At 42.7% G+C, this 26,827-nt stretch overlaps 1 protein-coding gene and 1 long non-coding RNA gene across 4 annotated transcripts; one reads left to right on the top strand and one right to left on the bottom strand.

Moving 5' to 3' along the window:
• trpc4apa (transient receptor potential cation channel, subfamily C, member 4 associated protein a) lies at nucleotides 1–15,055 on the top strand. Its single transcript, XM_012858480.3, has 18 exons — nucleotides 1–126; nucleotides 2,959–3,087; nucleotides 3,211–3,327; nucleotides 3,438–3,495; nucleotides 3,615–3,670; nucleotides 3,772–3,900; nucleotides 5,212–5,413; nucleotides 5,487–5,672; nucleotides 5,753–5,895; nucleotides 5,977–6,108; nucleotides 6,213–6,271; nucleotides 6,357–6,542; nucleotides 6,626–6,716; nucleotides 6,846–6,986; nucleotides 8,367–8,478; nucleotides 8,594–8,706; nucleotides 9,038–9,244; nucleotides 14,054–15,055. The coding sequence occupies exons 1-18, from the start codon at nucleotides 1–3 to the stop codon at nucleotides 14,189–14,191; spliced, it is 2,325 nt and encodes a 774-aa protein (XP_012713934.2). The 3' UTR covers nucleotides 14,192–15,055.
• A 2,592-nt stretch (nucleotides 15,056–17,647) lies between these two features.
• LOC110367695 lies at nucleotides 17,648–26,275 on the bottom strand. 3 transcript variants are annotated; one of them, XR_002427649.2, is made up of 7 exons: nucleotides 25,843–26,274; nucleotides 25,167–25,258; nucleotides 24,935–25,020; nucleotides 23,600–23,629; nucleotides 22,535–22,624; nucleotides 21,445–21,553; nucleotides 17,648–18,419 (listed from the first exon to the last, which is right to left on the bottom strand). It is a non-coding gene; the product is annotated as an uncharacterized LOC110367695 (long non-coding RNA). The 3 variants fall into 3 exon arrangements; XR_004933564.1 differs by having other exon boundaries at nucleotides 24,935–25,258; nucleotides 25,843–26,275; XR_004933565.1 differs by lacking the exon at nucleotides 21,445–21,553 and having other exon boundaries at nucleotides 18,284–18,419; nucleotides 24,935–25,258; nucleotides 25,843–26,275.
• Between the last annotated feature and the right edge of the window lie 552 nt (nucleotides 26,276–26,827).

The raw sequence follows: 26,827 nt of genomic DNA, 5'->3' as shown, positions 1-26,827 counted from the left end.
ATGGCGACGCTTCTGGGGTCTGAGGTGTCTAGAAGTGGAAGAAAAAGAAGAAATTGTAATAGCAACATAGTCACAAAGTTAACGTCTAGTAAAATAACCGGCAAAGGATTCAGCCGAGGAACACAGGTAAGAGAGGCGACGCCTGTGTTCACTGTGAAGGCATCCGAAAGTCAGACGAGTGAGACCGGGGACTCGCGCTAGGAGTCCTGCCTGAAAATGAAGACGTTGTCCCGGAGAGTTAGCTGAGCAGGTTCTCACCCCTGTGCGGCTGTTCTTCTACAATTAGACAGGACATTTTAGAGCGCGTTTAAACGCAAAATGATCACATCTCACCACACGAGAATAGTATTTTAATGCTAACAGGCGGATAATGTTAATCTCGAAGTAAACGGGAAAGCGCCGCATGAAGTGCATCTTTTGTTGTTAGCTCCACGTTTAGCTTAGCATTTAGGGCTGCGTTTATCGCGAGATAACCCAATAAGTCCAGCTATTTAGCTGTTGTTCTTGTGTCGTGCTGTAAGACGTCACTGTTGCTAAAAAAGCTTGCAGTTTCATTTTTAAAAACTCGTTGCTAACGGCTGTTGTGGTTGCTAATGTTAGCAAACAGGCTAACTGGTTAGCTTAGGCAGCTCCAGAAGCTCAGGTGATTACGTAACGACGGACCAACCACAATAACTAAGGTTTCCATACATGGACAGGGCAGAGTGGCTGCCTCGGCAAAACGACACGTTTCGGCTCGAAGCCAAAATATTTGGTAGAAATGTTGAGTTTGGAAGAGCTGTGTTGAGCTGGCTAGCATGAACAGCGAATGTGATCAGTTTCTACCATAACCTGTCCACTGCCAGGTTGATCTGGGAGCTGCTGTGAACAGGCCAATCTCCTAAAATCTGCAGCACAATTGTATAATATACCGGATTGAGGAATCATAAATATTCAGAAGCTTTTAATGATTTTTCTATCTCTCAACACTGAAATAAAAGGCCGAAACAGACGATATCATCATCTGCAGCTACTTTGATTTGATGTTAAATCTATGAAACTGTGAACATTACAACAGATTTATTCTTCTAGATGTAATAAACATGGACCTCCATAAGATTTCAGAGGCTTTTTTTTGTCACCGCCTAGTGATTTCAAGATGGAGAGTAGCCAGTTTGTGAAGCTGAGGGTTTAGATGCCAGAGGGGCATTAGGTGTGTTACCTTCTCCTTGTTTCCAAGTATTTGTTGTAAAATCAAAAAAACATGTTTGCACTAGTTGGAGGCAGAATTTTATAACTGGAAAAACAATCAGATACTAAACAACCAACAGTGCAGAGGACCAGCATGGTGAAGGGGTGACATGACCAACAACAGAGGCAACAGCCATGATGGTATTAAGCAAACAAAAAGGAGCGGGTCATTTGGGTTTTAAAGATGGAGACGCATGGCACAGTTTCAATTGTTTTTGCCTGATTTTTACACTCTATTCCCCAAGTCTGGAAAAATGTAGTTGAGGAACAGTCAGTGAGGCGAGCTGCCACAAAAACCACCCAGTTGGAGAAAAAAAAAACCTTTAGGCATAATGTAAAATAAATGATTAAAATCTCCTACTAGCTGAAAAGAGAGAGAGAGAGAGACTCGTGGTTAAGACTATAATATTGTAAATAATGAATTGTCTTATTGAAATAAAAGATTCTTATTTTGAACTTAATGGTAATATTGATCTTTTGACACGTGACAGTAATGTAAAATTTAAAGTGGGTTAGTTGGAGGTTCTGAGTAAAATATTTCATCTATATTTATGTATTAAAGCACATGGCCCTAATCTGTTTGTTCATGTAGAGGCCAAAATGTTTTAGTTTTAAGTCTAGATTTAGTTAACCGGCAGTTTAAAAAATACAAACTAGAATTAGTAACTTGGTCAGGGCAGATCAAGCGTATACTGGCCTGTAGAGATCGACTGATCCGGGTTTTTTAAGGTCGATAGCGATTAGTCTGACTGCGGTCTAACCGATACCAGATATGTGCTGCAGGTTCTTATTTATTTATTTATTTTTTGGGCAGATTTTGGAGGCTGATTAATGATCCCCCCCCTTCCATTTACGTGATAAAAATGACACGATGATAACACATTTTCACAAGTCTAAAAACGTGTTTAAACCAGCTAATATTAATCAGCTTCAGACCACAGTTTTAAAGGTACAGAGAAAAAAAGGTGTCCCAACTTTCACAGCGTCGCTTTGCGTGTAGTTAATGAACGTGTCACAGCGAGAAAAGAGCTGCTTTAGTTCAGTGGAGAGAAAAACCACTGCAGCATATGGACGTTATTTTATGTAAAGTTAGATGCTCTATGCATCGTGATACATGATGCACCAGACGTGTGGATACATGATTCTCTATGGGAACGGACACACACACACCGCTGTACCCACCCGCTCACCCTGAGACAGACACACTTTCAAAGGCCAGATGCAGATTTATTAGACAGTTAAATATACAATAAAAACTCGTTACGTAGCCTTGTTGTTGTTGATGGCACTCTGTCTTACGACATTATCAGCTGCTGTCTGCCAGGGAGGAAGCAGCAATGTTTGCGCTTCACGTGATCTCAAGGCATGGCCGCTGAATGCGCTAACGGGTCGACAAACAGATGCACGTATTGGCCGATACCGATGCAAGAAAAAAACGCAAATATCAGCCGGCCGACGCATCCGTCGACCTCTGCTGGCCTGTTGATTGGTGCGAGCCAGTAATAAAAATATGGAGTTATTTGCTCTCACGGTGAACAAGAGGAAACAAGGTTGCTGCTAAAGGAAGACTCCTCCTTGCAATACAACAAATTAGTTTTACTTGGTAAATGTGCAGTGTGTTGTGTCTTTTAAAAAGATGGAAGATGTTGTGTGGCTTGCATTAAGCTGGGAGGAGATCATCTGTTTCATTGGTTACCCACTAAAAGTCGCCTGTCTTGTATATTGCAGCTCCCAGGAGGCCTGCTTCAGGAGAGAGATAAACCTGCCAAGTGGCATGGCATCCCTGATTTGCTTCAGAAGCTCCATGAGAGCAGCCACCCCAACAGTGACCTCTCCCATGCCCATGGCTTTCTCAAGGTAAGTCACAGTGGCGTTATCGACCTTAGACATTTGTTGCCACATTCTGCTGTCTACAACCTGGTTATTGGGAATTTCACTCTGTGCCTGTTCTGCTTCTTTGATGTTTTTTTTCTTTTCTAGAGCTTATCATCCCAGCTCTCGATGGAGGCCATGTCTTTCGTCACAGAGGACAGGAAGACGGCTCAGGAATCCACCTTCCCCAACACGTACACCTTTGACCTGTTCGGTGGAGTCGATGTAAGTTTGAGAATTGTTCTTGGCGAGCCTAAAGTCTCATTTGGCTTTAAAGTCAAACTGTACTTTTTTGCTTAGTTTCAAAAAATGTTCTTTTTTTTTGTTTTTTAAAGCTGCTTGTGGAAATTTTAATGAGACCCACACTAACTATGCAGAAGAAGAAACCCAAAAGTGAGTAAAAAAAAAAATTATTTTCCAGTAGAGTGGAAATATCCCCTCCCTCCTTCCAGTTTTAACTTTTTCACTAATAGATAATATTCCTGCTAACATCTGTTGTTGTCTTCCAACAGTGAATGATGAGCTGGTCAAAGACTGCCTTAGTGTGCTGTACAACTGTTGTATATGTGTAAGTGTCCCATCATACAGTTTATTTTCTCTTCTGGGTTACATGTTTGCTTTCTGATGGAAGCGTCATTTTTCAACCAAATGTTTTCCTTCTGACTCTAGACAGAGGGGGTGACTAAGAGCCTGGCAGCGAGGGACGATTTTGTCCTGTTTCTCTTCACTTTGATGACAAACAAGAAGACCTTCCTGCAGACGGCGACCCTGATTGAAGATATTCTTGGCGTAAAAAAGGTGAGCAGTGCTCTGAGGTTGAAGAAAGTTTTGTCCATGGGACTCTGAAAGCACTAAGGCTGAGGCTATTTTATCAGCTACTGCTTATGAATCAGCGGGTTTCTGTCTTGCGTTGTATTTTGTTATTTACTAATAAGAAAAATTACAACCATTAACATTCATTTGATCCAGTAAGTTTATTTTAATCACGTCATGAATCAAGTAGGTTCCTACAAGCAAACATATAAAGGTTAAATTAGCTTTGAAACATTAATGAAATCATTGGGTTCTCCCCACCATGTGGAGAAAGCTTGCATCACTGCTTGAAAATGTTGCTATATTGTCATCGGTTCTTTAAATGCAGTTCTGTATATTTTATTCATTCTGAACCAAACTTTATTTTTCTAAAATGATGTGAGTTAACTGTAGACATGGGCTAGTTGGGCTGTAATTGTTTATCCCGGAAAACAGATAAAACCATAAATATACTTTTTGTTATGTTATCAGTAGCTATGTTTACATGGACATAAGTAATAGGAATAAACGGGCGATCAGAGTAAAAATGTGTCATGTTAACACGGCAGTCGTTTTCTGATCGTGTTCGGTAGGATCGGGATGAAACTGTAATCCGACTGAGACGGCTGCTTTATGCTGTTCGACAATCTGACAAACGGCACAATCCACTGTTTTGTTTCTGAGTCCGAATAATTTTCAAAACGATGGTGAAATTTTGTACGTGTAAACAAAGCTAGTTTTAAAATATCTGTTGTAGAGTAAAACACTACAATCAAGTCCAAAAATGTATACATAAAATGATTTTAAGAAGGTGTTTTTTTTTTTTTTTTTATACATGATCGGTTATTTCGGCTAATATGTTTACGCCTCTCGTCTGTAAACCTTTTGATAACGTGGGAGAAAAAGCCTTCCTGAACCTTTTGAATCTAATTCTTGTAGCTGAAGAAATGGAAATTGTAGGTTTGGTTGATTCGGTAATGATTGTAATAAATAGTTGTTTTGATGTAAACAAGCTCACAGGTAAAATCAGAGAGAGGCCTTGGTAGGCCCACATGGTAATCCAGCTTTGTAAAACACTCAATTGTGAGCTTTACCGAAGCAGGAAGATGAGAATGATTTCCATTTCTGTATTAAAAAAAAAAAAAAAAAAAAAAAAGCTCACGTTTTGTTGATCATAACGAAAAAACATGAGTCAAGAAGTTAAAAAAAATTAACCTATTTGGTGTGGTTTCTGTCAGTCAGGATAAGATGTCATTCAGTAAAACGTGGCCTGCCTGTGTGCTGTTTGAATCTGATGTGGGTTTGTACCTTTTTAAGGAGATGATCCAGTTGGACGGGATCCCCAACCTCTCAGGCCTGGTCCAAAGCTTTGACCAGCAACAGCTGGCCAACTTCTGCCGCATCCTGTCTGTCACCATCTCAGAACCAGATGTAGGAAATGACGACAAGCACACTTTACTGGCCAAAAACGCCCAACAGAAGCGCAATGCAAGCCCGTCTCGAGCTGAAGTCAACCAGGGTAGGTGGTCTATTGCGTGCAGGTACCAGACGGCTCTAAAAGCGGACCGCTGATCCCAGCGTTCTCTCTCCAGTTACTCTTCTGAACATCCCCGGCTTCATCGAGCGGTTGTGCAAGTTGGCCACTAGAAAGGTGTCTGAAGCCACGGGAGCAAACTTCCTGCAGGAGCTGGAGGACTGGTACACATGGCTGGACAATGCTCTGGTGCTTGATGCCCTCATGCAAATGGCCACCGAGGAGGCCGAGCAAAGTAGCACAGGTGAGACGCCTAGCATCTCTACCGCTGGTCCCCCCCCTCAGTGCCTGAATCCTCTGAACTCCCACCTGTTCTCCCTCCAGAGTCGTCAGATGAGAGTTCACTGGCCACCAGCCCTCTGAGACACAGGCTGCCTCAGTCCATGAAGACTGTCCATGAGATCATGTACAAGGTGGAAGTGCTGTACGTGCTCTGCGTGCTCCTGATGGGCCGACAGAGGAACCAGGTACCACTCCTCTTAGCGTTGGCCGCGTGGCGCCTGCAGCAAAGCCGGGCCTCGGTTTATTCCTCCCCTCTGGTTTCGTAGGTTCATAAGATGCTGGCTGAGTTCCGTCTCATCCCGGGACTCAACAACCTGTTCGACAAGCTCATCTGGAGAAAATACACGGCTTCAAATCACGTAGTGCACGGCCAGAATGAGAACTGCGACTGCAGTCCGGTATGAACTCTGTACATTTTCCTTCTTCGAGATATATAAAAAGCAGAGATGTTTTGTTGAATTTGTGTGAGATTCCAAAAATAACCGTTATTGTTTTTGTGCAGGAAATATCCTTTAAAATACAGTTCCTGCGGCTACTTCAGAGTTTCAGTGACCATCACGAGTAAGCGTCCTTCAAACCACCCGCTTTTCCGCTGCTGGTTGGCTCCATGGTTTCTGGTTTCTCCAACATGGTGTCTGTCTTTCAGGAACAAGTACCTCCTCCTCAACAACCAGGAGCTGAATGAACTTAGTGCCATATCCATGAAGGCCAACATCCCAGAGGTGGAGGCTCTGGTCAACACAGACAGAAGCTTAGTTTGCGACGGAAAGAAGGGCCTCCTTACCCGTCTCCTCACCGTCATGAAGAGGGAACCTCCCGACTCATCATTCAGGTCCGTATCGTGGAGCTAAACCACGTTCCTCTGTGTTCACAAAGATAAACTGTCATGCTTTTCCTTTTTCTCTGGCTGTTCAGGTTCTGGCAGGCGAGGGCGGTGGAAAGTTTTCTCAGAGGAGCGACCTCTTATGCAGACCAAATGTTCCTCCTAAAGAGGGGGCTGTTAGAGGTAGAGCCTTTAATGACACGTTTCCGCCACACAGGAAGACAATCCTGTTTAAAACAAACTTGTTTTTTTTTTTTTGCTTTGGTCGTTTTAACGAGTCGCTGCTCACTTTCTGCTTCTGTCCCTCAACAGCACATCCTGTTCTGCATCATAGAGAGCGGCTGTACGTCTCGAGATGTCCTCCAGAGCTACTTTGATCTGCTGGGGGAGCTCATGAAGTTCAACATCGACGCCTTTAAGAGGTTCAACAAATACGTCAACACGCCAGAGAAGGTATGCCGACGCTCCTGTTATGTAGACACGTTTAACCGTAAAGGTTTAAAACATGCAGAGGATCTGGATGAGCAGAAAGATTGGGATGCCGTCCGCGACTGCTGTTGATGAAATGTCTCACTGAGTTCTGTTGTTAAAATGGGAGCCAGCGTAAAGATCAATTTTAAATGTGTGACCTGGTGATTCTCTGTTTTCTATCAGTTGGTCATTACACAGCTCTGCAAAGTAAGAGAGCGACTCTATTGGCTGCTGTAGCTCCCTGCCTCTCTCTGATGTGACCTACTGTGTGGAGGTTTGGCTCTCTAAGCTCTATGGGAGAGACCTCGGCACATTTATGTTTCATTTGACATTAAGGGTCGTTTTGTCTGTGAGGAATCAACTGGAACTGCAAAGAAAACCTGTTGCCTCTGAATCTTAGACAGGTCGTACCAAAGGTTACACAAACTAGCATTAGCGTGCTATTTCTAGCCACCTGCTCCACACGCAGAGGTCCTCAGAAGACGAGGATGTGTGCTTACTGAACATTTGGTGGTTATGTGTCAAGTCAGGCTGTCCTTTAGAAAGTAATACAAGCCACACAGGTTAATGAAGGTATGGTTGGAACACCCTGGTCAATGAATGAGAGTTTTTAAGTGTCATGGACCTGCGCCCAGCCTATACAGGCACTATTAGCGGTTAAGAAGTAGTTATACATTAACTATACAAACGCCTTCAATATTTGTCTAACCACTCATACTCACTCTATACATTTTCTGAACATAAATATTTATTTCTCAAAAAGCCTTCTTCACAAATCACCCATCTGATAATCTAAATAAATTAAGATCCTGAGTAAAAATACTAAACAAAAACATCCTCAGGTCATTAGAAAAATGGGCAATAAAAAGTTTTCATCATTTTATATTTTCATTATTTTACTAAAGGAGTTCTTTACAGTCTTATAAATAAACTGCTACACATTATTTATTACAAAATTAAAAAATATACACATTTTTAAGCACTTTAAAAAAACATTTAATAAGCTTTAGTTCATTTGGGATTGTTATTATTACATTTTTACAAAATTAATTCAGGAAACATTTGCGGTACGTGCAGTTTATCTATAAATTTAAAATATTTGACTATGCCTGAAGTAACTAGGTGTTGACTTTAGCTGAGTGCTTAAAATGAATCCTAAATGATTTTTCTTGTTTGGTTTTAAGAGATTGATTTTAATTTGATGTTTTACACCGTAAAAACGCTGGCTCATGATGTCATGGCTGTCGTTTACAGTGATTGTTTTTTTATTTTTTTGGGGGTCTGCACATTCACTGTTCTGCTTCCACACTCAAAAATCAACACGTTTAGATTGCTAGCTGATCAAAGTGTAAATTGTTTTAGTTTCAGGCCTTCCTGACTCAGATCAACAGCTCTTTAGTGGACTCCAACATGCTGGTGCGCTGCATCGTCCTTTCTCTGGACCGCTTTGAGAGCCAGACCGAAGATGTCAAAGGTAAAGCTGCATTTAAGGAAGACATTATGAGACCGTGGTGTGATTCTGCAGTATAAGCAAAAAGCAGTATTTGCTCTTTTTGAGTCAGAAATCAATAATGTTCTGTTTCCCTCAGTGATGGAGGTCCTGTCCGAGTGCTGCCTGTTGTCCTACGTGGCCAGAGTTGAAAACAGACTGTCCTTCCTCTTCCGACTAATAAATATTATCAACGTGCAAACACTTACCCAGGTAGGGTATCGACAGAAGCAGGCAACCTTTTCTGATCGATCTTGGTGAAACTGCTGCCAAAACTACAGCAGGATTCATGGCAGAACCGTGAGACAGCTCCACAGCGTTCTGCCCGGTCTGCTGTTTCATTTACACTTTTACACGAAGCAGTTCTGCTTTATCTGCTGCTGTTTTCTCTTATCTAGCTAACGGCTCTCTTCCTGCTGTTTTTTTAGTGTACAACTAAATGGATGTTAGTTTAAAAAGTGTAATTTAATCTACTGAATGGGACTGACATTCATTAGCTGTGCTTGTTACTGAGCAATGTTACCGCCTCCCTTTTCTTCTTTAGGAGAATGTGAGCTGTTTAAATACCAGTTTGGTGATCTTGATGCTGGCCAGAAGAAAAGCCAAGCTGCCCTTCTATCTGAACGCCCTGCGGGAGAAGGAGTACACTGAGAAATACCCCGGCTGCCTGCTTAACAACTTTCACAACCTGCTGCGCTTCTGGCAACGCCACTACCTCAACAAGGACAAAGACAGCACCTGTCTGGAGAACGTAAGTCGCCATCGCCGTCAAATCACGGCTTAACAGCGTGATTTCACGTAGTGTTGCGTCACACTTGCAGCAGGTAGAAAGTTTCTTCTTTCACTTCTTCACTTTTTTTTAGCAGTAGTCCTCGTGTCGATCATTGAAAAAGGGAAACGCAACCTTGTTGGTCAAGGCCTTCAAAGTGAATCACTGAGAGTGTGAGACAGAGGCAAAAAAAAAAAAAGGCTCACACTATAGAAACCTACAGGCTCTCAAAGTTTAGGGTGTAAGTGGAAACCTTTGTTCAGCTTTCCGTTTTAAACGAACCGATGTCGTAGTTTTTATTAGATTTACTGAAAGCCTCCTGTGGTTTTCGGCTGTGTCAGCAGTTTTGGCTGATTTTCTCAGGCTCTTCCCGCCTTGTGCAAAGAACGGTTTCACATCTTGAACGTTGCTTCAACAACCCTAAATTGACCGAAGTACAAGAACAAAACCCCAAGAAGGAAACATACCGTGGCACAGAACTCAAATATAGCAGAAGCTTTGGTTGGTTGGAAAAGCATCAGTAGAATCACAGATAGCCAGAAGTAAGTCCTGATCGGACAAAGCAGATTTTGATTTAAAAAAAAAATCCTCTCCATGTAACACCTGTAATGGTGATTAAACTGTGCAGAAAGAGCCAATTTATCACTTAGGATCAACACTTTATTAATGAGTCAAAGTCAGGGAAATGTCAGTTTTAACCATTCAGTCTCTTAGTTATGCATTAATCACACATTGATCGGGCCAATCAGTAACAACCAGTTAAGTTTTTTTACTTCCTTGTTTTTTACTTCCGTCTCAGGTTTACCTGAGAATGTTCTGGCTGAAAGTTCACCAACACTGAGTTATAGAGAAAAATCTGTTACTTCAGTAGCAGATTTTATCAGCAAAATGGAGGGAAAACTAAAGCAGTCGAGTCTACAAAATTACGTCAACAGCTAGATACTGAAAAACGTGAGCTGTTGGGTTTATAATGAACAGAATAACTCCATAAGGGCGGTAGTGAAAATGGATTTTGCTGATGGTGAGAGCGTCAGTCTTGAGTTGTAGAGGACAAAGCAGCTCTGGGGTCAGACTCCGTCCAGCCTGCTTGTTTTTGTGTTGGGCTGAAGCAGAGCTGAGACGCCACACCCATGAGGAGCAGCTCCAGACCCACCAGCTGAGAGAGGCTTACCTCTGCAGATATCAGCCTGGAGCCTCATCATGGTCCTGCTGGCCACCGCTCTTTGTTCCTGGGCCAACGGGAGGATTTCCAAAGGCCTCGCTCCCTGACGTCGTCTTTGTTTCTCACTGAAATGGTTTCAGCTGGTCTGTCGTACTTGTCCGTTTAATCAGTGCGTGTCTTCTTCTGTGGTGACGTTTAGATTTCAGCTCGTATTACGGGACGTTATCGCCTCCTGCTTACTGTGAGGAGTGGGAATCAACCATACGCCATTTATTATATTTATTTTAGTTTTTTCTCCTGACATTTTAGCCCAGGGAAGGTCCTGCTTTTGGGCCGGGACCCACTACTGGAGAAAAACCTGTTTAGTAAACAAGGGTCCGCTTTTTAAAACCTGATTATCCAGACTGGTTCTTTGGTTTAGCTCAGTGTGCCTAAAGTCCTACTTCACCTTTTTAACCTCAGTGACATGTTTTTGTTTTGTCAAAGTCTGCATGGATTTTTCTCATTTCTTTACAAAACGTTTAAACATTTTTTGGATCCAGACGGATCCCTTTAGAAATGTTTGTATTAAAGCTGCACAATATATCATGACTACATCGTCATCGATATGTCAGTGTGTGATATTTTTATCAAAAATAAAATATTAGGCAACAATTATTGCACTCCAAACAGCCCTAAGTGCTGTGATCTTGCATTTTCATGCCAATGTCATATTATGTAGTCCCGTGCCATCAGATGCTCACACACGTTCCAGAAGGCTAAATGTCACAGACTGTAGGAAACACAGCGAAAAAGAAAACAGGCAGGTGATGTCGTCACAATATTTCACCATCACAAGATTTTCTTCAACACGCAGAGTTTACAAGAGTCTTCATTTTGCACTGATGACGTTTTAGGTGGAACAAATTTGTGCTACTGCTACCTTATGTGGCAATAGGTGTTTATGGCATGTTTTGCTAATTACCACATTTTGTTTGACATCCTTCTTGTGAAATTCACACCACGGCCATATTATTGACCAGTGCTGTTTCTCTTCAGACTCATTTTCTTATTTACCCGATTAACGCCATAGTTCTCACTCTCTAGTCAACGTAAGTAAGCGCACGGGTTTGTTGTGCGTCAGAACTCTTTCTGGTTTGTAGGAGAAGCGAGTGATGCGTTCACAGCATGTGGGAAAAACTAAACTCGCAGTGAATTAAATACAGCGACTTAATCTTGCCATGAACATTTACACTCAATGGTCGCAATAAAGTCATTTTAACCATCGGGCGGAGGAAAACTTAAGATACATCGAGAATATTCGATATATCGGCCACCCCTAATGTCAGCCTGAACCATGGCGGCGTCTTTAAGCAGCGCTGTGTTTGGGTCGAGACTGATCAACTTTGCATTGAATTTGCTGACAGTTAAACAGCGGCTGAGGATCTCTGAGTCAACCTCTTTGTTTTTGTCCTGGTCGTCCGTCATGCTTTACGTCCTGCTCTGAAAAATAACAATATATTTTTGAGAAAAATGCCCTCAGAAGGAATCAAATTTTGTTTTGGAGTAACTTTTAACCACATTTGCATATGCTAATTACCAGTCCAATAGTTAATCAAAAGCACTGGCATGATAAAGTTGTAACGTGAGCTGCTTTAAATCTCAGTAAAACACGCTCCATGATCCGCATTAGGCTCGTGTTCTGGTTCTGAGCAGCTCACGCCTCACTGGCACCTCAGACTCTCTGCGGTTTCGCTCTTTCTTCACAGCCACGGGTATTTTGTTCCATCGGTAGTTTCCGCTGCACAGCCACTTCAGATAAATCTGACTCAGCTACAGTCTAATAAACTCCTGTCTTGCAGAAATCATAGTCTGTTACATTTTCACTGTTTTGGCCTGATTTGAGAATAAAGTGGCTGAAAATATTTAGTCCAATTCCAGTTATTGTTCTTTTTCTGCCTCAATTGGCCTCGCAAATTGCAGAATTAGTGGAGCTGACAAAACCAAGATGGAAAATAAAACAACTATAGGGCGACTCAGATCGTTAATAACGCTTTGATCAGGACCAAAGCTGGTACCTGGAAGAATTGAATAAGATCAGGTCATATCTCACTTTTATTGTTTTGAGCAGAATAATTCAAAGCTTTATTCATATTGATTCACTGAATCTGTCTTTGCAGTTTGTATTTTTGCCTTTTCTAGTGTATTGTGCAACATCCCATCAAGCAGGATGGCCTGAAGAAAAAAACTAAACCTGAGTGTTTTTTTGAGCTTATAGAGAATATTATCTTCCGTTGGAGTCCTACAGCAGCAAATGAAAATAAACTGAACGTGTGACCTAAAATGTAGATTTTGTTTCACTGCTCGGGTGAATTTCTTAGTATTTCTTGTACTATAGCTACGGTGTAGTTTATTATCTGGTTTCTTGTGCTGTGATAAAATGGTGATGCTTAGAAAACCTGCACCTGCAGACCTTTCCATGATAATGCTGCCCCCTAGTGGTAGAAAATGATCAGTGCCTGTTTCAAAGCGTTGTGCAACAATAGGTTTGGTCCGGCTATTAACAAGTGCTAAAGGGAGGTAATAATAAAGTTAGTCATTTTAATTTTCCACATCGGGGCACCGCATGATTAACAACCAATCAGCTCTCAGTCTCTGTCAGTTTTCATTTTCTGAATACCTGTCTGATGAGGTGTGATTTTATACAATAGGAGGGAATTCACACACCGGCGATCCAAAACACAAATAACTGCACACGTCTACAGAATAAACACAAAAATATTAGTATTAGTATTTTAAAAATGATTTTATTAAGAAAAATACTAAAACTTCCAGTTAAACTTTAGTCAAACTATTTAACTAGACGTGTAACATTCAACTAAACTAAACTAAGTAAAAATGAAAAGAATAAGGAAAATGAACTAAAGGAAAAGGATCAGGTAATATGACCAATAAAAATCTGTATTTTTAATAACCACGGTTTATTTTAGAGGAATTTGAGATGAGACCAAAGTAACAAAGAACACCATGTGTTCAACCATTTCACAATGCAAAGCAGAACAGTTGGGTGGGGGGGCAAACTTAATTAAACAATGTTCCAAAAATAAATTACTGAATTAGAAACATAACATTTTGGAGGCTTGATTTTTAAATGCTGCTTCAGCTAACCAGTGGTAGCAGTGAAGGGGTGATGTACTATCAAGAAGGCGGCTTATAGGGGATGAAATTCTTCCTTCAAAGGACGCATTTATAGGCCGATTACTTCACAGCGAGGCGACAATTGCGGTCCACATCTGAAGGACCCTTTTAAGGGCAGCTGACAAATGCATCCATCTTTTCCCCAGAGTTAAAGGATGGGGCTGGTGTACCTTCTTGGCCCACCATATCCCATGATTCCTGCGGCTCCAATCAGATTTTTCAAGCAAAAGCAGCAATGGTGGAAGAGAGGAGCAAAAACGGACCGTACCGTGTCTGTACGGTCCGTTCTGGGATGGAGATTCTCTTTGGTTCTGTAGAGTTCAGTCCTGGTTCCCTCCCATGGCCGGGCCCAACAAGAGCAACACTGTTTCTTCTTAAATGGTTTTAGCAGCAGCCAGTTTAAGCACGGATGCAGGACATGTGATGAAATATTGTGTGGTTTGTCCCCTCAGAGCTCCTGTATCCCGTTCAGCTACTGGAAGGAGACGGTGTCGGTTCTCCTGGGCTCAGACAGAACTTCTCACTGCACCATAGTGAGTTACATTGACGAGCCCTTCATGGATCTGGACAGGGACTTGCTGGAAGATTGACGTCCAGCGCGAGGCGTCGGCGCGCTGGGAGGCAGAGGGAGCCTGGACCGTCTGAAGACTCCTCTGAGCGGCTCCTTCCACGCCTTTCTGTGACTGCGGTCAGGACTCAAAGACTCAGCCGTCTGCTGTCCGTACCTTCGCATGGAAGCCGTCATCACAGTCGGGAGCAGAAATGGAGTTTGGCTGGCTGCCCTCTTCTCACACAGTTTAAAATGCTTTTTGTTGTTTGTTTTTTTTTTTGAAAGGAACTAAAACCCGTAGGCCCTTCCCACATGGTCTGGCAGAAAAAAAAAAAGAGAGACTTTGGAGAAACGACACCTGCTTTGGTTGTTTGCTTTATGTGAAATTCAGATAGAGCTTTTTATATAGCCTATACAGAATTCTATTGAGATGTATGAATGAACAAATTATATGTGGAAAAACAAACAAAAAAATCCCGTCTCTTCACACAGGCTTGATTTTTGAAACTCGGCAGATTGAAGCCACGTGTGGAGGACGGCGGCGTGTCGGCAGCCTCGCCCTCGCACTACTTTTATGAACTCTGAACTCAAACCACGCCACTGCCTCGCCTGAGAGCGACGGATGCTAAGGGTTGAGCGTTTGCAGGGGGCCTGTTCTGTTTACCTGTTCTGTGGGCCCGCTCTGTTGGCCGGTGCTGTCCGGCTCTGCTCGGCCCGTTTCTAATGGACCTGGTCCTTATATCTTGGAGGCTTCCTCTAGCGTAAGAAAGTTCATTCTGTTGCGACATCCAGAAGCTTCACCCAGGGACTCATGTTTTATTTTATGTTCCAGGTTATTTTCTGTTTTTCTCCGATGAATTGCTTTTAGCGCTGGATAAACTGTAGAATAAAATGTTGCACAGGATTTTTGTTTTTATTGTTTAAAAAGAATATATATATATATACACACACACAAGCACACACACTTCATTAAAAGTGTTTTCTCTAACAGAAATAGTTTCAATGTGCGAGATGCTTTAGAAAGATAATAAACTATGCAGGTGCTGTTATCCTGAGCAGACTTTGTCCCCCCCCCACGCTTCTCCCATCTGGTCTCACTGAAACTCAGACCGTGTATCTGTTTTTGGGGGAGTTCAGTCCAGAAGCAGAGGTTAGGTAAGGATGTGACGTTTTTATCTTCAGCGCTACGCGATCCTCTACTCTCCGGTGCAAAAGTGTTTCTCTTCCTATTGACTCTGACAATCTTTTCTGTCCCTGCTGGGGGTGAAAAGGACATCCCCACAGCCTGATGCAGCCACTGCTATGTTTCACTCTGAGGTGTCCAGGCTGGTCATATATAAATGCCATAAAGTTGTACTTTGGTCTCGTCTGACCATAGCATCCTAATGAACAGGTGTGCTGTCCTCCCCACATGTTGCAAAATGTAAACAGGACGACTTCTGGCTTTCCTCATCCTCCCACCTGAGCTACAGATTCCTGCTGCTCCTCCAAAGTTACCACGGGTCTCTTCACCCTTTCAACAACGCTCTCGCTAACCGCTCTGTCGGATTAGGTGGACGGCCACGTCTTGTCTGGTTTCTCAGAGGATGGATGAATTTTGCTCAGTGAATATAGTTTTCTAACCCTGCAGTAGACGGTCGGCTGAGTTCCTCCTCCATGATGCCGTCTTCCCTAACAGACAGCTGGCTTTGTACTGAGGGTAGGTTACCCACGGATGGACCGCTGGAGGCCATTGGCTGCCTTGGATTTTGTTACCCCTCAGCTTTCAATTATATTTCGTTGATTGATTTTTCTCCAAAGAGAACTTTAGGAACATCTTTAATATTTGTAAATTATTAAATGTTTATTTAACCAGGTCAAAGATTCATTAGGATCAAGAACTTTTTGACAGGGGCCAAGAAAAGGCTACTGCACACACGTCACAGTGGACGGGATTGGTGACAAAATATTTTAAATGCAAAACTTTTGGATGAATGAAATCCAGTAGTAGTTGTAGTAATATAAACATTTTGAATGGTACAAATGCTTAAAATAGGTCTGTTAGAAGGGTTTCCATTGTTCATTTCTTAAGATGAAGCAGAAGACCGAAAGCAGTTCTGTCGATTTCAGTGCAGATTGGAGGGGGATTGCAGAAAAACTGAAAACCTTTTCCTGTTTCAGTTTGAACACAAAGAGCAGAGAAATAAAAAAAATGTATTTCCTTGTAAGGAATAACAGCTTAAAAAAAGTAGGAACCAAGCCACTAAGAGCCTATCAAACCAGTCATCCAGTGTGTACATCGCCTTTCATTCAACTATACCAAGTGTTTGATGCAGCTGACAGCGGTGGCTGAGGCGACTACAACCAGGGATACGTCTCAGCGTTTCAGCTCTGAGGCAGAAACACGGTTTGTCTCTGTGATACAAAATGAGCTTCACTGTTAGTTTAGAGATCAAATGTTTAAGAGCAACTTTAACAGAAAGTCTACATCAATCATTGCTCCCTGGTTCTTGGAACCAGTGACCAGCTTGAGAGTTTTATTTGGGGGAGTTTTGATTAAGGGCATGTTCTCCAAGAAAACATAAATGTGAAAAAAAAATGCTTTTTTTAAGTGTTTAAATTCAGCTTCCATTGATCTACACTGCATCAAAGGTGGACTGTAGAAATTAAAATGCCTCTGCATTCACATTAAGGTGGTAGGAGTTACTTTATTGGTTTAGGCACAGATTGATAATGCAGATTAACAGGATCTGTCCTAAGACTGAGCATTGGGGTTCACCTGTTGGCACCTCAAGAAAAAGTGGGACTAACTCCAGCCACCTAAACCTGCTGCATTCTGCTGACTCAGAGACGGCTTGTTTGGAAATGCTATTTAAAAAAAAAAAAAAAATCCATGGTGTCAATTTATCTGAATCCCAGGCTTTAAGCACATCATTTAAATTCAAGCATTTAGAACAGAGGTAGCAGCGCAGCCTCTTGAAACCCGACTGAAGGTGCCGTTTGATTTTAAAAACTCCTGTTTGTTTTTTCCAAATACCATCACCAAACGGCATCATTTTGAGATGTGCCTGTAGTTATTCTCATTTGAGCGTTTGCCTCCTTTTACCAGTGGAAGGATGGAGGCAGACAGGCAACCTGTCACTGCAGCCTAAATGAACTCTATTTGGAAATCAGAGAATTTGACTTGGGCTGTCTGACTCCTGCTCATTCTCAGGCTAAACGCCGAGGTCCCGCTGATTGTTGCACAAAGCAACAATTAAACGGCGTGATGAGCGTCTCAATCATAGAAAATACTGACAGAAACAGAAACAGCACGTATGTTTTTCATCCGAGTGCGTTTTAGCCACCTCTGAAACCGATTCTCTGCTAATCCCTTGGCTCCACCTTGAATATACTTTTTCCAGAGCTTTTTAAGGTTCTACTAAACTTAAAGAAAATGTAAATTTCAGAATGTCTTCCCTGAACAACTTGCTCCCACAAAAAAACAAAAAACAAAAAAAAGTCAAGTCCCAAGCGGTGTCTTTAAAATCTTTATTTTGGTGTGTCTGAAGCGCTGTAATGTCGGCCTGCGGTGCGGGGCTTTGCATCAGATGCGCAGGACGGACATGTTTATTAGCGGCCTACACACAGCCACAGTCTCTGAGAACCACATGAGACATCACATGAGATGGCTGTGCGAGTTCCTTTTCAGCACAGGATTACACCCAGCCTTGTCTAATTTTAGTTCTTGTTATAAGCCTGCTGGCTAATTTTAATCAATTCCTCCAAAGGTCACGTCGCTCCGTTCTGCAGCATTATGAGCCGCGCTGCAGACGGCGGGCCTGGCTCTGCTTGTGGTGTAACCACAGCAGCCCCATACTCTGCGTCACGGGGATCACAGCGGGAATCCTGGATCTTTTTTTTTTATTTGCTAGATTTTTCTACAGAATCTGGGGTTTTGCTCCGTCTAAACCAAAATCGCCTACCTTTGAAGCTTAAATATCCTCTCCTCAGTTAAAAATGATCGAACAGCAAAAACCATCCAGTGAGCTGCACTTGAAAAATGCTATTTTATTCAGCTGCTCCTCCTTCTTAATCATACTTGTATTTACATAGATTTAAAAATGCCAAAAGCATTAAATATATATTTATAGTACGTAAAGTTAAGATGAGCTTGGACTCTTGTAGTTCAAAGGTCAGTACAGGTAGCCCTTGGTATGACACAGTGCCGGTGAAGTAGCTCTCAGTGTCACAAAGGTAGGTGGTCCCTGGTTTAGAGCGTCTTACGTCTGCTCTGGTCCAGTCAGTGCCTAGGGGAAAAAAAGACAATGAAGCTTTGAGTTAAAGGTTTGAAATCATTGTTTTTTTTTTCAAGTAAACTGAAAAATGTTTTCCCCTGGAAGCTAAATTGACGATGTGTTTGCCAAATTAAGCCAAGAGAATCATCTGAAATGGTTTAAATAGGAACCCAGCGTTTACCATAACACTTTTAAAAGTTGGGTTGTTTTTTTTCTAGGCTTTTTTCCCTCCTTTTCACTTTGACTTCTGCTCTGTGCCGTCAGTTGACATCCCACAGAAAGCACATCTTGGACCGAAGCGCCTAGAAAACCTTTCCTTCTTGTCCTCTGTCAGTCTCATGGTGAATCCAGTTCTTCAGAGCGGCCTCTGTTCTCCATCTCCTCGCCCAGCGCTGCATCCCCCACCAGGTCACACCTACCCTCACCAAGCTGCTCCAGTAGCTTCCTTAAAAGTCAGCATGTTTCTATGCTTTATTGCAGTAATCACTATGGGGTCTCCAGTTGGAGCAGCCAAAAAAAAAGTTTTTAGCGATAAGGATTTAAATCTGCCTGAAAGTCTACACATCCACTGAATTCTTATCATGGATATCTGCTGCTTCCTGCTGGGGTGTTGGTGTTGATTAGCAGCTCTCAGGACGACCCGCCTCTTCTCCAGCTTTTTCCACTTGACCTCTGTTTTCTTGGGAGCGTCCTCCAGCCCTCCGCTCCCTTCCTCCTTCAGAGGGATTAGCTCTTTCTCAGTTGCAACAGAGCTCAGCACACGGTTCACTTTTTCATTATTTTTTTTTGTTTAATTTGTTCTGTTGAAGACATTGCAGAAGGTTCAGAAATGTTTAATTTGTTGGACACCTCTTTAAATAAAGGAATAAAAATGAGTTCATGGAGGATTTGAAGTGCAGGGAGGAATTAAAGGACTTGAGCATTTTTAGCTTTCAGTCCCGCGTAAATATAAGTTGACAAACTAACAAACGATGAGTCTAACGTCCAGTTCCAGGTGAATTTACACGTGAATCTAAGCTCTAAAAAGGCCTCGCCAGCAGATAAAGGTTGGAACTCCACATTACTCCAGACATTTTGAAATGAGAAAGCTTCCTGGATGGGAGGTGAAACGTCAGTTGTTTTATTTTTTAACCTTTTTTTTTGGCTTGATCATGACCTGGATGACTGAGAATCTTCACCAAACAACTGACGAACTAAGTATTTAAAAAAAAAATTGCTAAGACCATTGGGGTTTGTTCCTCTCCAATTAGGTTTCATTACAAAAACTTAAAAAAACAAAAACAATTTATGTTGTTGATGGGAACAAATGAAGAAAACTCTCTAATTCTGAGATTTTAATGATGCGTCTGAACTGACATTTTCCCAGGATGGACGGATAATACGACCTAGAATAAAGAAACTGGTTAGGCTGTTAAAGAACAGCCCAGAAACCATTAAGGCTAGAGCCGTCCGTTAATCTGCCGGTAGATTTAACATCATCGGCATCTCTGAGAGGACCGTAAGAAAGAACAACTTCATGGTCAGAGGAGTCAGAGATTTACCTTTCTGCACACTATCTGCATACTAAGTAGAGGCTGTGAGGCTTTCAAAGCAGATACCGCAGTTCAAACTGTCAAGCACGGTGGTGGCGGCACCATGCTGTGGGCTTCTTAGCTGACGGTGGTACTGGGTGGAGAGATGGAGAGGAACCACCTCAAACTTCTTCAACTTCACCCCAAAAAAAGCCGACTAACATTTAGCTTTTAGAATAACGACCTCAACCCGATTAAAAACGCAGGAACAAGGCCTAAAAGCAGGGAAGCAAGCGATGTAAGATGTTTAGCTGCTCCGACCAGAGCAGAATTACGAAAGATCTTCACCGCACCGGGCTGTGGGACATTCATCCAAACAGCGGCGAGGGGACGAATGTGACGAAAGGCATTATTTTTCTCCTGCATGGAAGCGATGGGTTGGTGTGAGCTTCGGTCCGGCGTTGTAACTAGAGACAGGCGTTTCTGTGAAAACGGGGTAATCGTATCTAATGAGGCTGTCAGGGCAACTTTCTGTCCATTTGGAAGCGCTGGGAGCAAGTAGGTCAGAGACGTTTTCCCCGGGACTTCCCCGTTTATTTATTGCCCCCTCCTTGGTGCCTGATTGTTGGCTCCTAACGCTGCTGCGACCCGCTCCGTCATATCTAATCCTACACATGAAGTCATACGCCCATAGCTGGTTTTATGTGAAGACAAACTGGGTTGCCAGATTGATTTGGTCCCAGCTGGAAGGGCTCTCGCAGCCCTAAATAGGAACCCGCGGCATTATTGGTCGAGAACCTCCCATTGAGGGCCGGAGAGGGAGGCGAGCGAAGGAGGGGGAGCTGATTGCATTTCTAACATGGCTCTGTACCGGGCGCCCCTCGAAGGTGAGAGTTGGCGGTTATTTAGGACCCAGAGCCACATGTCGGACGGCTAGCTTTAATCCTCCGCCGCCCAGCACTCATCCCATCAATGTGCCCCGCTCAGAAGTACAGGTGCCGTGGACAAAAGGGGCCCGGGGCCATCGGGCATCCAGGGAGGGGTTAGTATTTTTAGGGAGGGCCTGAGCAGCTGCTGCGCTGACACATGTCACCTCCTGGTTCTGAGGACGCCGTCGGGCATTGTTCAAATTAGAAAGAGCGGAGGCAGAGAATGGACAGAGACCTGCGAGCGTGACGTGGGCGAATGGGGCCGGTGGGGGGGTGGCTTATTAACAGCGGGGCCACACACATGCCGGCTAACCATACAAGGGCAAGCACACGCCTCACACACGACGATGGCATTGCCCTTGCATGCCGCTCATTCTTCGGCAGGGGAGTGAACGCAAAGGTGTAGAGTATCACAGGGAGGAGGACCCGCGGCCGAGCGTGGTGTTTTTAAACCTGTTCAGAGGAGCAACTGCAGCGGGGGGGGGGGGGGGGGGGGGGGCGTCTTGGAGCTGCGGGTCAAGGACTTTCCTACGCATGGGAACGTCAGCGATCAAGAGCTTTTAAAGCAAAGGGAGGTGAAAAGATGCGTGTTTTCACCCCCAAATAGCTCCATGAAGGTCTGGCCCCCCAGTTTCATCAGGACTCCATCCTGGAGCGCCTCAGGGTGTCCTGAAGATCTTTATAACACTGACAGGAAACCATTGCACTGCAAAAACAGAACTAAAATAAGTTAAACTTTTCTTGATATGAGTGTATTTTTACTTTATTTGAGCAGGTAAGTAAGATAATCTGCCAATGGAATAAGATGTTTGCACTTAAAATAGGAAGAACTCATCTCCATTAATTTATTTCAAGTGCATTATATCTAATTATCTTATTCTAGGGGTAAAATTACTCCTTCCATTGGCAAATAATCTTATTTACCTGCTCAAATCAAGGACAAATACAGTAATTTCAAAAAAAGTTTACTTATTTTTAGTTCTGTTTTTGCAGTGTGCAGGACGACATATAAGATCCAGTCATTAGATTAGATTTAGATCCAGCCTCTAAATGAACTGTGAGAATTTAGTCAACTATTTTGTGCAAATGTTTGCCGGGGAGATTTAAAAAAAAAAGAAAAGTTTTATAAATAGATTATACGGAAGGGATTGAAGCATGATGCTTTTCCCTGGTGCTGCAAAAAGAAATAGCATTCAAATATAGTTATCGGCATTAATTATTGGATAACTTAGTCATAAATGTTTACTGGTGTTTCATTTACTGAACTCTATATTTTATTTTGCTGCTTAATTTAGTTAGCCATGCACCAATCATCAGTCACCAGCGAGTCAAATGCTAAGAAATCAGATTTTATTCCTTAAAACATTAAAACTGAGAATAGTATCTGCGCACCAATGCACAGCAGGTGCTTTGATGCACTTTTTTTTTTTTTTTTTAGCAATAATCTGATAACAGTTGGGGACACCTGTTGATGAATAAATTGTTGTAATCTAATTTCTTTTATTTCCTGGCTGCTCAAAGCTGCATCCCTTATATCAGACCCAGTCCATATTGGACTGGGCTGCTCAGACCTCAGAGAAAATGGAAAATAGGCACCATCTAGAAACGGATCCACTGATCGGTGCAGCTCTACATTTAAAGCTCTGTAATCCTGTATTTAAGCTGAACCGGAGGAATCAAACCTCACCTTGCCGTGCCCGTGGGTCCGGTCAGTACCGATGCCGGCATCCGGGGAGGCCAGCTGCGGAGATGTTTAATCATCTCGGTCACATCTGTCCTGCAAGAAGGAGGAGGAAAAAATCAGAAATGAAGAAAAATCAAACAAAGTGAATAAACATCTTCTTTATCCCAGAAAACAAACACTTCAACTGTAAGGAGGTCATTTCATGGCCTGTTTTATCCTCGCCGTTTTTCTCCGTGTGTGAGCTCCATGAGGTTAAGGGGAGCGGAGCCAGCACAGACTTAAAGTGATGTTCATGTGATCATTGCCCTAAACATCACTGCAAGTCTTAACTGCCTCCGGCCCGTCTGACCGATGCTCGCCGTGTTTAAATCCACAACACCGACACATTTAAACTGTCTGCACTGGTCTGCTGCTGGTCTTTGGGACTAAGAGGAAGGCACACACTCACTTCTGTTTATTCCTCTTAAACTGTCTGGAGCCTGTGTTGAATTAACCGAGATCAAATCCAGTTTTTTTTTTAAAAACAGTTATTTTAAAAACTTCTTCTCTGAAGAAGGCAGGGATTAATTTCATTTCCCTAAAAAACATCGTAAACAACAATAAATCACTGAACAAATTTCACCCATGAGAAGAAAAAGCTGAAAGGTCTGGCTCACAATCTATTAAGGTCCGTTTCATGGCTTCTTTTTTTTTAATTATTATTTGTTTCCGCCGTTTCTGTTTTGTGAAGTGGATCCATGGCGGCCCTGAGCTGCAGAGCTGCAGCCGACAAAGAGCAGAGATCCTGAGCTGATGGCAGTGACAGAGCTGCCCTCATCAAGATTAACCCAAGCATTCATCAGCAGACGTTCATCCTGGCCCACATGAAGCAGGAAGGAGAGGAACAAGAAATGGAGGGAGACCAAATCATTTGCCCTCTTGTGTCTCGCTGGGTGCAGTTTTTTAAACAGCTGTCACTCACATGAAGTTTGCTTTCACTAAACCGGAGCGTCAGGAAATTACAATCAGAGAATATTATCTGAGCCGATGAACTAAAGGAACACAGAAAGCAGACGGTGCACCCCTCACCTGCTCAACAAGCCAGTCCGTCACGTCCTCCTTAAGAAGAAAGAAAGGAAAACTTGGGTGAGAAAAAGTGTTTGATAAAGGCACGTCTCACTTTCATCTGTTTCTCATTCACATTTTTCAGGGTTTATATATATATATATATATATATATATATATATATATATATAAAACTTGTTTTTTTATGGGAAGGTTTCTGATTCCTGGGACCATATTCCTTTTTTCAGCCGGCCTTTTAGGGAACAGGACAAAATGTAATATTTTGTCTTATTTGGTTCTTTTGTATATTGTCATTGATAAATGCCTCATTACTTGAATGAGCTTGTCTTCCAAACTGCTCTATGTAAAAAAAAAAAGTGATGAAATAGTTTAACACATTAAAACAGCACAGTATCTTTGAGTTGTAAATTTACAGTGTATAGTTTATTATTCCTTATTGTTCTTATTATATTTTAGCTTGGTGTGGCTCTGCTTGCTTCCATTTGTCTTTCACTTTGCTGCTGGTACACCTGAGTTTCCCCACCGCGGGGAAATAAAGGATATCTATTGTTTTCTATTCTGGTACGATAATTTCCCTTTCAGACTTAGAGTAACTAAATTATAGATGTAATCTATAATTTAGTTACTAAATGCTGCTGCGAAAACATGGTGGAAATCATGAAAAGCTTAAAGAAAACTCTTATTAAAAATAATAAAAAGGACTAGAGAGTGAAAAGGCACAAGCCCCGTGCCAATTTAAGAATCTTGATAATATGAGGTGTGTTGAAAAACGGTCAATAAAAAAAAAAAAAAAGAGATCATGACAGGTGCATAAAATGATGATGTCACACACAGCATTCTTAAAGGAAGGAAATGCACAGAGAAAGGATTATCATTTCTAAAAGATAAAATTAAATTTTAACAACATAAAAAAAATACACCAGGTGGCCGGCTAAATGGTGGGTCTGGTTGACCTGCAGTGTCATGGTAGATTTGCTCTTCAAAAGTTGAAGAATTAGATAATTCTCTTAAGAAGAATTAGACTTAATGAAATTAATGTTACCAAAGACCACATCTGGTTCCGACGGCGAGTTAGGCGGCCGCGGCAATTATAAAAAGCACTAGGCAAGGGCAAATGTAATTATAATAATACTTTAAACTGTTTAATATTTATTGATTTTTAAAAAACCCGTACAGTAATATTTGCAGCGTGCATCATGTCAGAACTTCTGTGATTGACATATTGAGGAATAAGAACAGGTTGCTGTACGCTCCGTGTGATTGCACCTGCCTCCACATACATGTTCTTTGTGTGTTTATCTGTACATGTGTGTTTGTTAAGTGCGTGCTTGAACTCACTGAACATAAAGTCGTTGCAGAAATGATCCGGAGCACCGATGGCCTCCATGTCGGGTCCTGATTGTACGGATTCACCATGAGGAGGTCTGAGGAGAAACGTGACATTTGGTTATTGTGATGCGTGACCCAAAGCCATCTCGCAGCCTGACATGGGTCCAGATCCCACGTGATCTTTGTCACTTAATCCTGCTTCTGAGGGAAACATGGAAACACTGTGAAGGGGAGTTACCACCTCGGGTTACAGGGACGCTCAGGCTCACCGTGCAGGCCGTGCAGCGTCTACGGCTCAGATGAGGCTGCGTCCGAACGGCCACGGGTCGATCACTGTGAGGAAGCAAACAAGGATAAAGGGATCAACCAAGAGGCCGGGGAGATCTGGACGACTGAAGGAGGCAGAATAAACGCCCAGCCTGTGAGTTCCTCAGGTTCTGCCTTAAGGCTTCTTCCTCTACGGGTTTCCTACCTAAAAAACACAGCAGAGGGCTGTGTTTTCACAGCAGATTATGCCTTTGACTAAATATATTTATTAAGAATTTTCAAGAAAGTTTAGCAGGTTTCTAATTGAATGTCGTAATTAAATGAATAAAGTAAATTAAATTGAAAATGTGCAAAATAAGGTAAAAGAATAAATTCTACATAGAATGTCATAGATGCGATAAATCAAGTGTCATATAAATGCACATGATATTGTGTTTTACTTTTTACAAAAAACAGGCAATACATTAAACATAGTTTTTATTTGTTTTACCACAAATCTTAATTTTGTTCACACCGTAACCGTTTTTATGTTCTAACTTTCACAACTTTAACACGGTTATATCCTCACTTGGATTTTAAAGCGTGCACTTCAGACCTAAACGATTGATTTCGTGCCAAACTATCGACGCCTCGCTTCAAAGGAGGCCTACCGTGAGAGGATCCGCTCCAGATTGTTCGTAAAAAACGCCGCCTTCCCCAAACTCCTTCACCTCGGAGAGAGACGCGCCGGCCAGGCGGAGAGGCCCGGGGGCCCGGGGGCCCGGGGGCCAGCTGTGGAAATCCTTTGGTCAGAAAACAAGTCTCTGCGTTCAGGCCTTGGATTTCTGGAGCGCCGAATGTCCTCCATCACCAACTGGGCCATAAAAATGTAAACGTCTATTAAAAGAAAAAAAAAACAAACAACTACTACTTAAAAAGGCTGAGTATGACACTGAGGCGTTGTACCAATCTTTAAAAGTGTGGAAGACCTGCGTGTAAAAACGGCTGAAAGCCAAGCGTCCAAACAGCGCGGAGACGCGGTGCGCTGACCGCAGCCCGGCCACCGCACAGTGACACCTCCCTCAGATGTGTCCCGCTTTATAGTCTGCTCCTCAAGGTCACGATCAGTGGACATCTGTCCCTCATTAGCATATGCCACCTCCTCCGCAGCCCATTGGTGCGGAGCCTCTGTCTCAATTGACACAAAAGGAAAGCTACGTTTTTGTCATAGCGCTAACCCCAAGCCGGCTATTTTTGTATCCCAGATATTTCGTGCACTGTACACACTGGGGAGGGAGCAGGAGAGAGCTGGGAATTGATCCGGGAGCATCTCTGTCGGGGGAGGATTTATCGGGTGGTTGTTGTTGTTGTTTTTTTTTCACTCCCGACAGAGCATCATTCTCATTTCGGACGAGGATTCTGTGTCCCAAGCTGGACTTTGAGTCTTAGTTCGCTCTAAAACTCCGAAGCTCCTGAACAAACATGAGCTCACTGTGGTTTGACTTTGATGCTGTGGAGCTCCTGCCCCCCAGAGAGTCGGCCCAGCGGGTTGGTGATGTCAGGAGCTGCCAGGGATGTGTGCTATTGTGCGGCTGCAACCTTAGAAGAGATTATTTCAGGAGCTGCGTGGCATTAAACAGGCTACTATAAATACAC

The sequence above is a fragment of the Fundulus heteroclitus genome, chromosome 20 (genome assembly GCF_011125445.2).
Source record: "Fundulus heteroclitus isolate FHET01 chromosome 20, MU-UCD_Fhet_4.1, whole genome shotgun sequence".
Taxonomy (NCBI): Eukaryota; Metazoa; Chordata; class Actinopteri; order Cyprinodontiformes; family Fundulidae; genus Fundulus; species Fundulus heteroclitus.
Note: the sequence above shows the minus strand (reverse complement) of the source record. Positions and strands in the feature narration are given on the sequence as shown.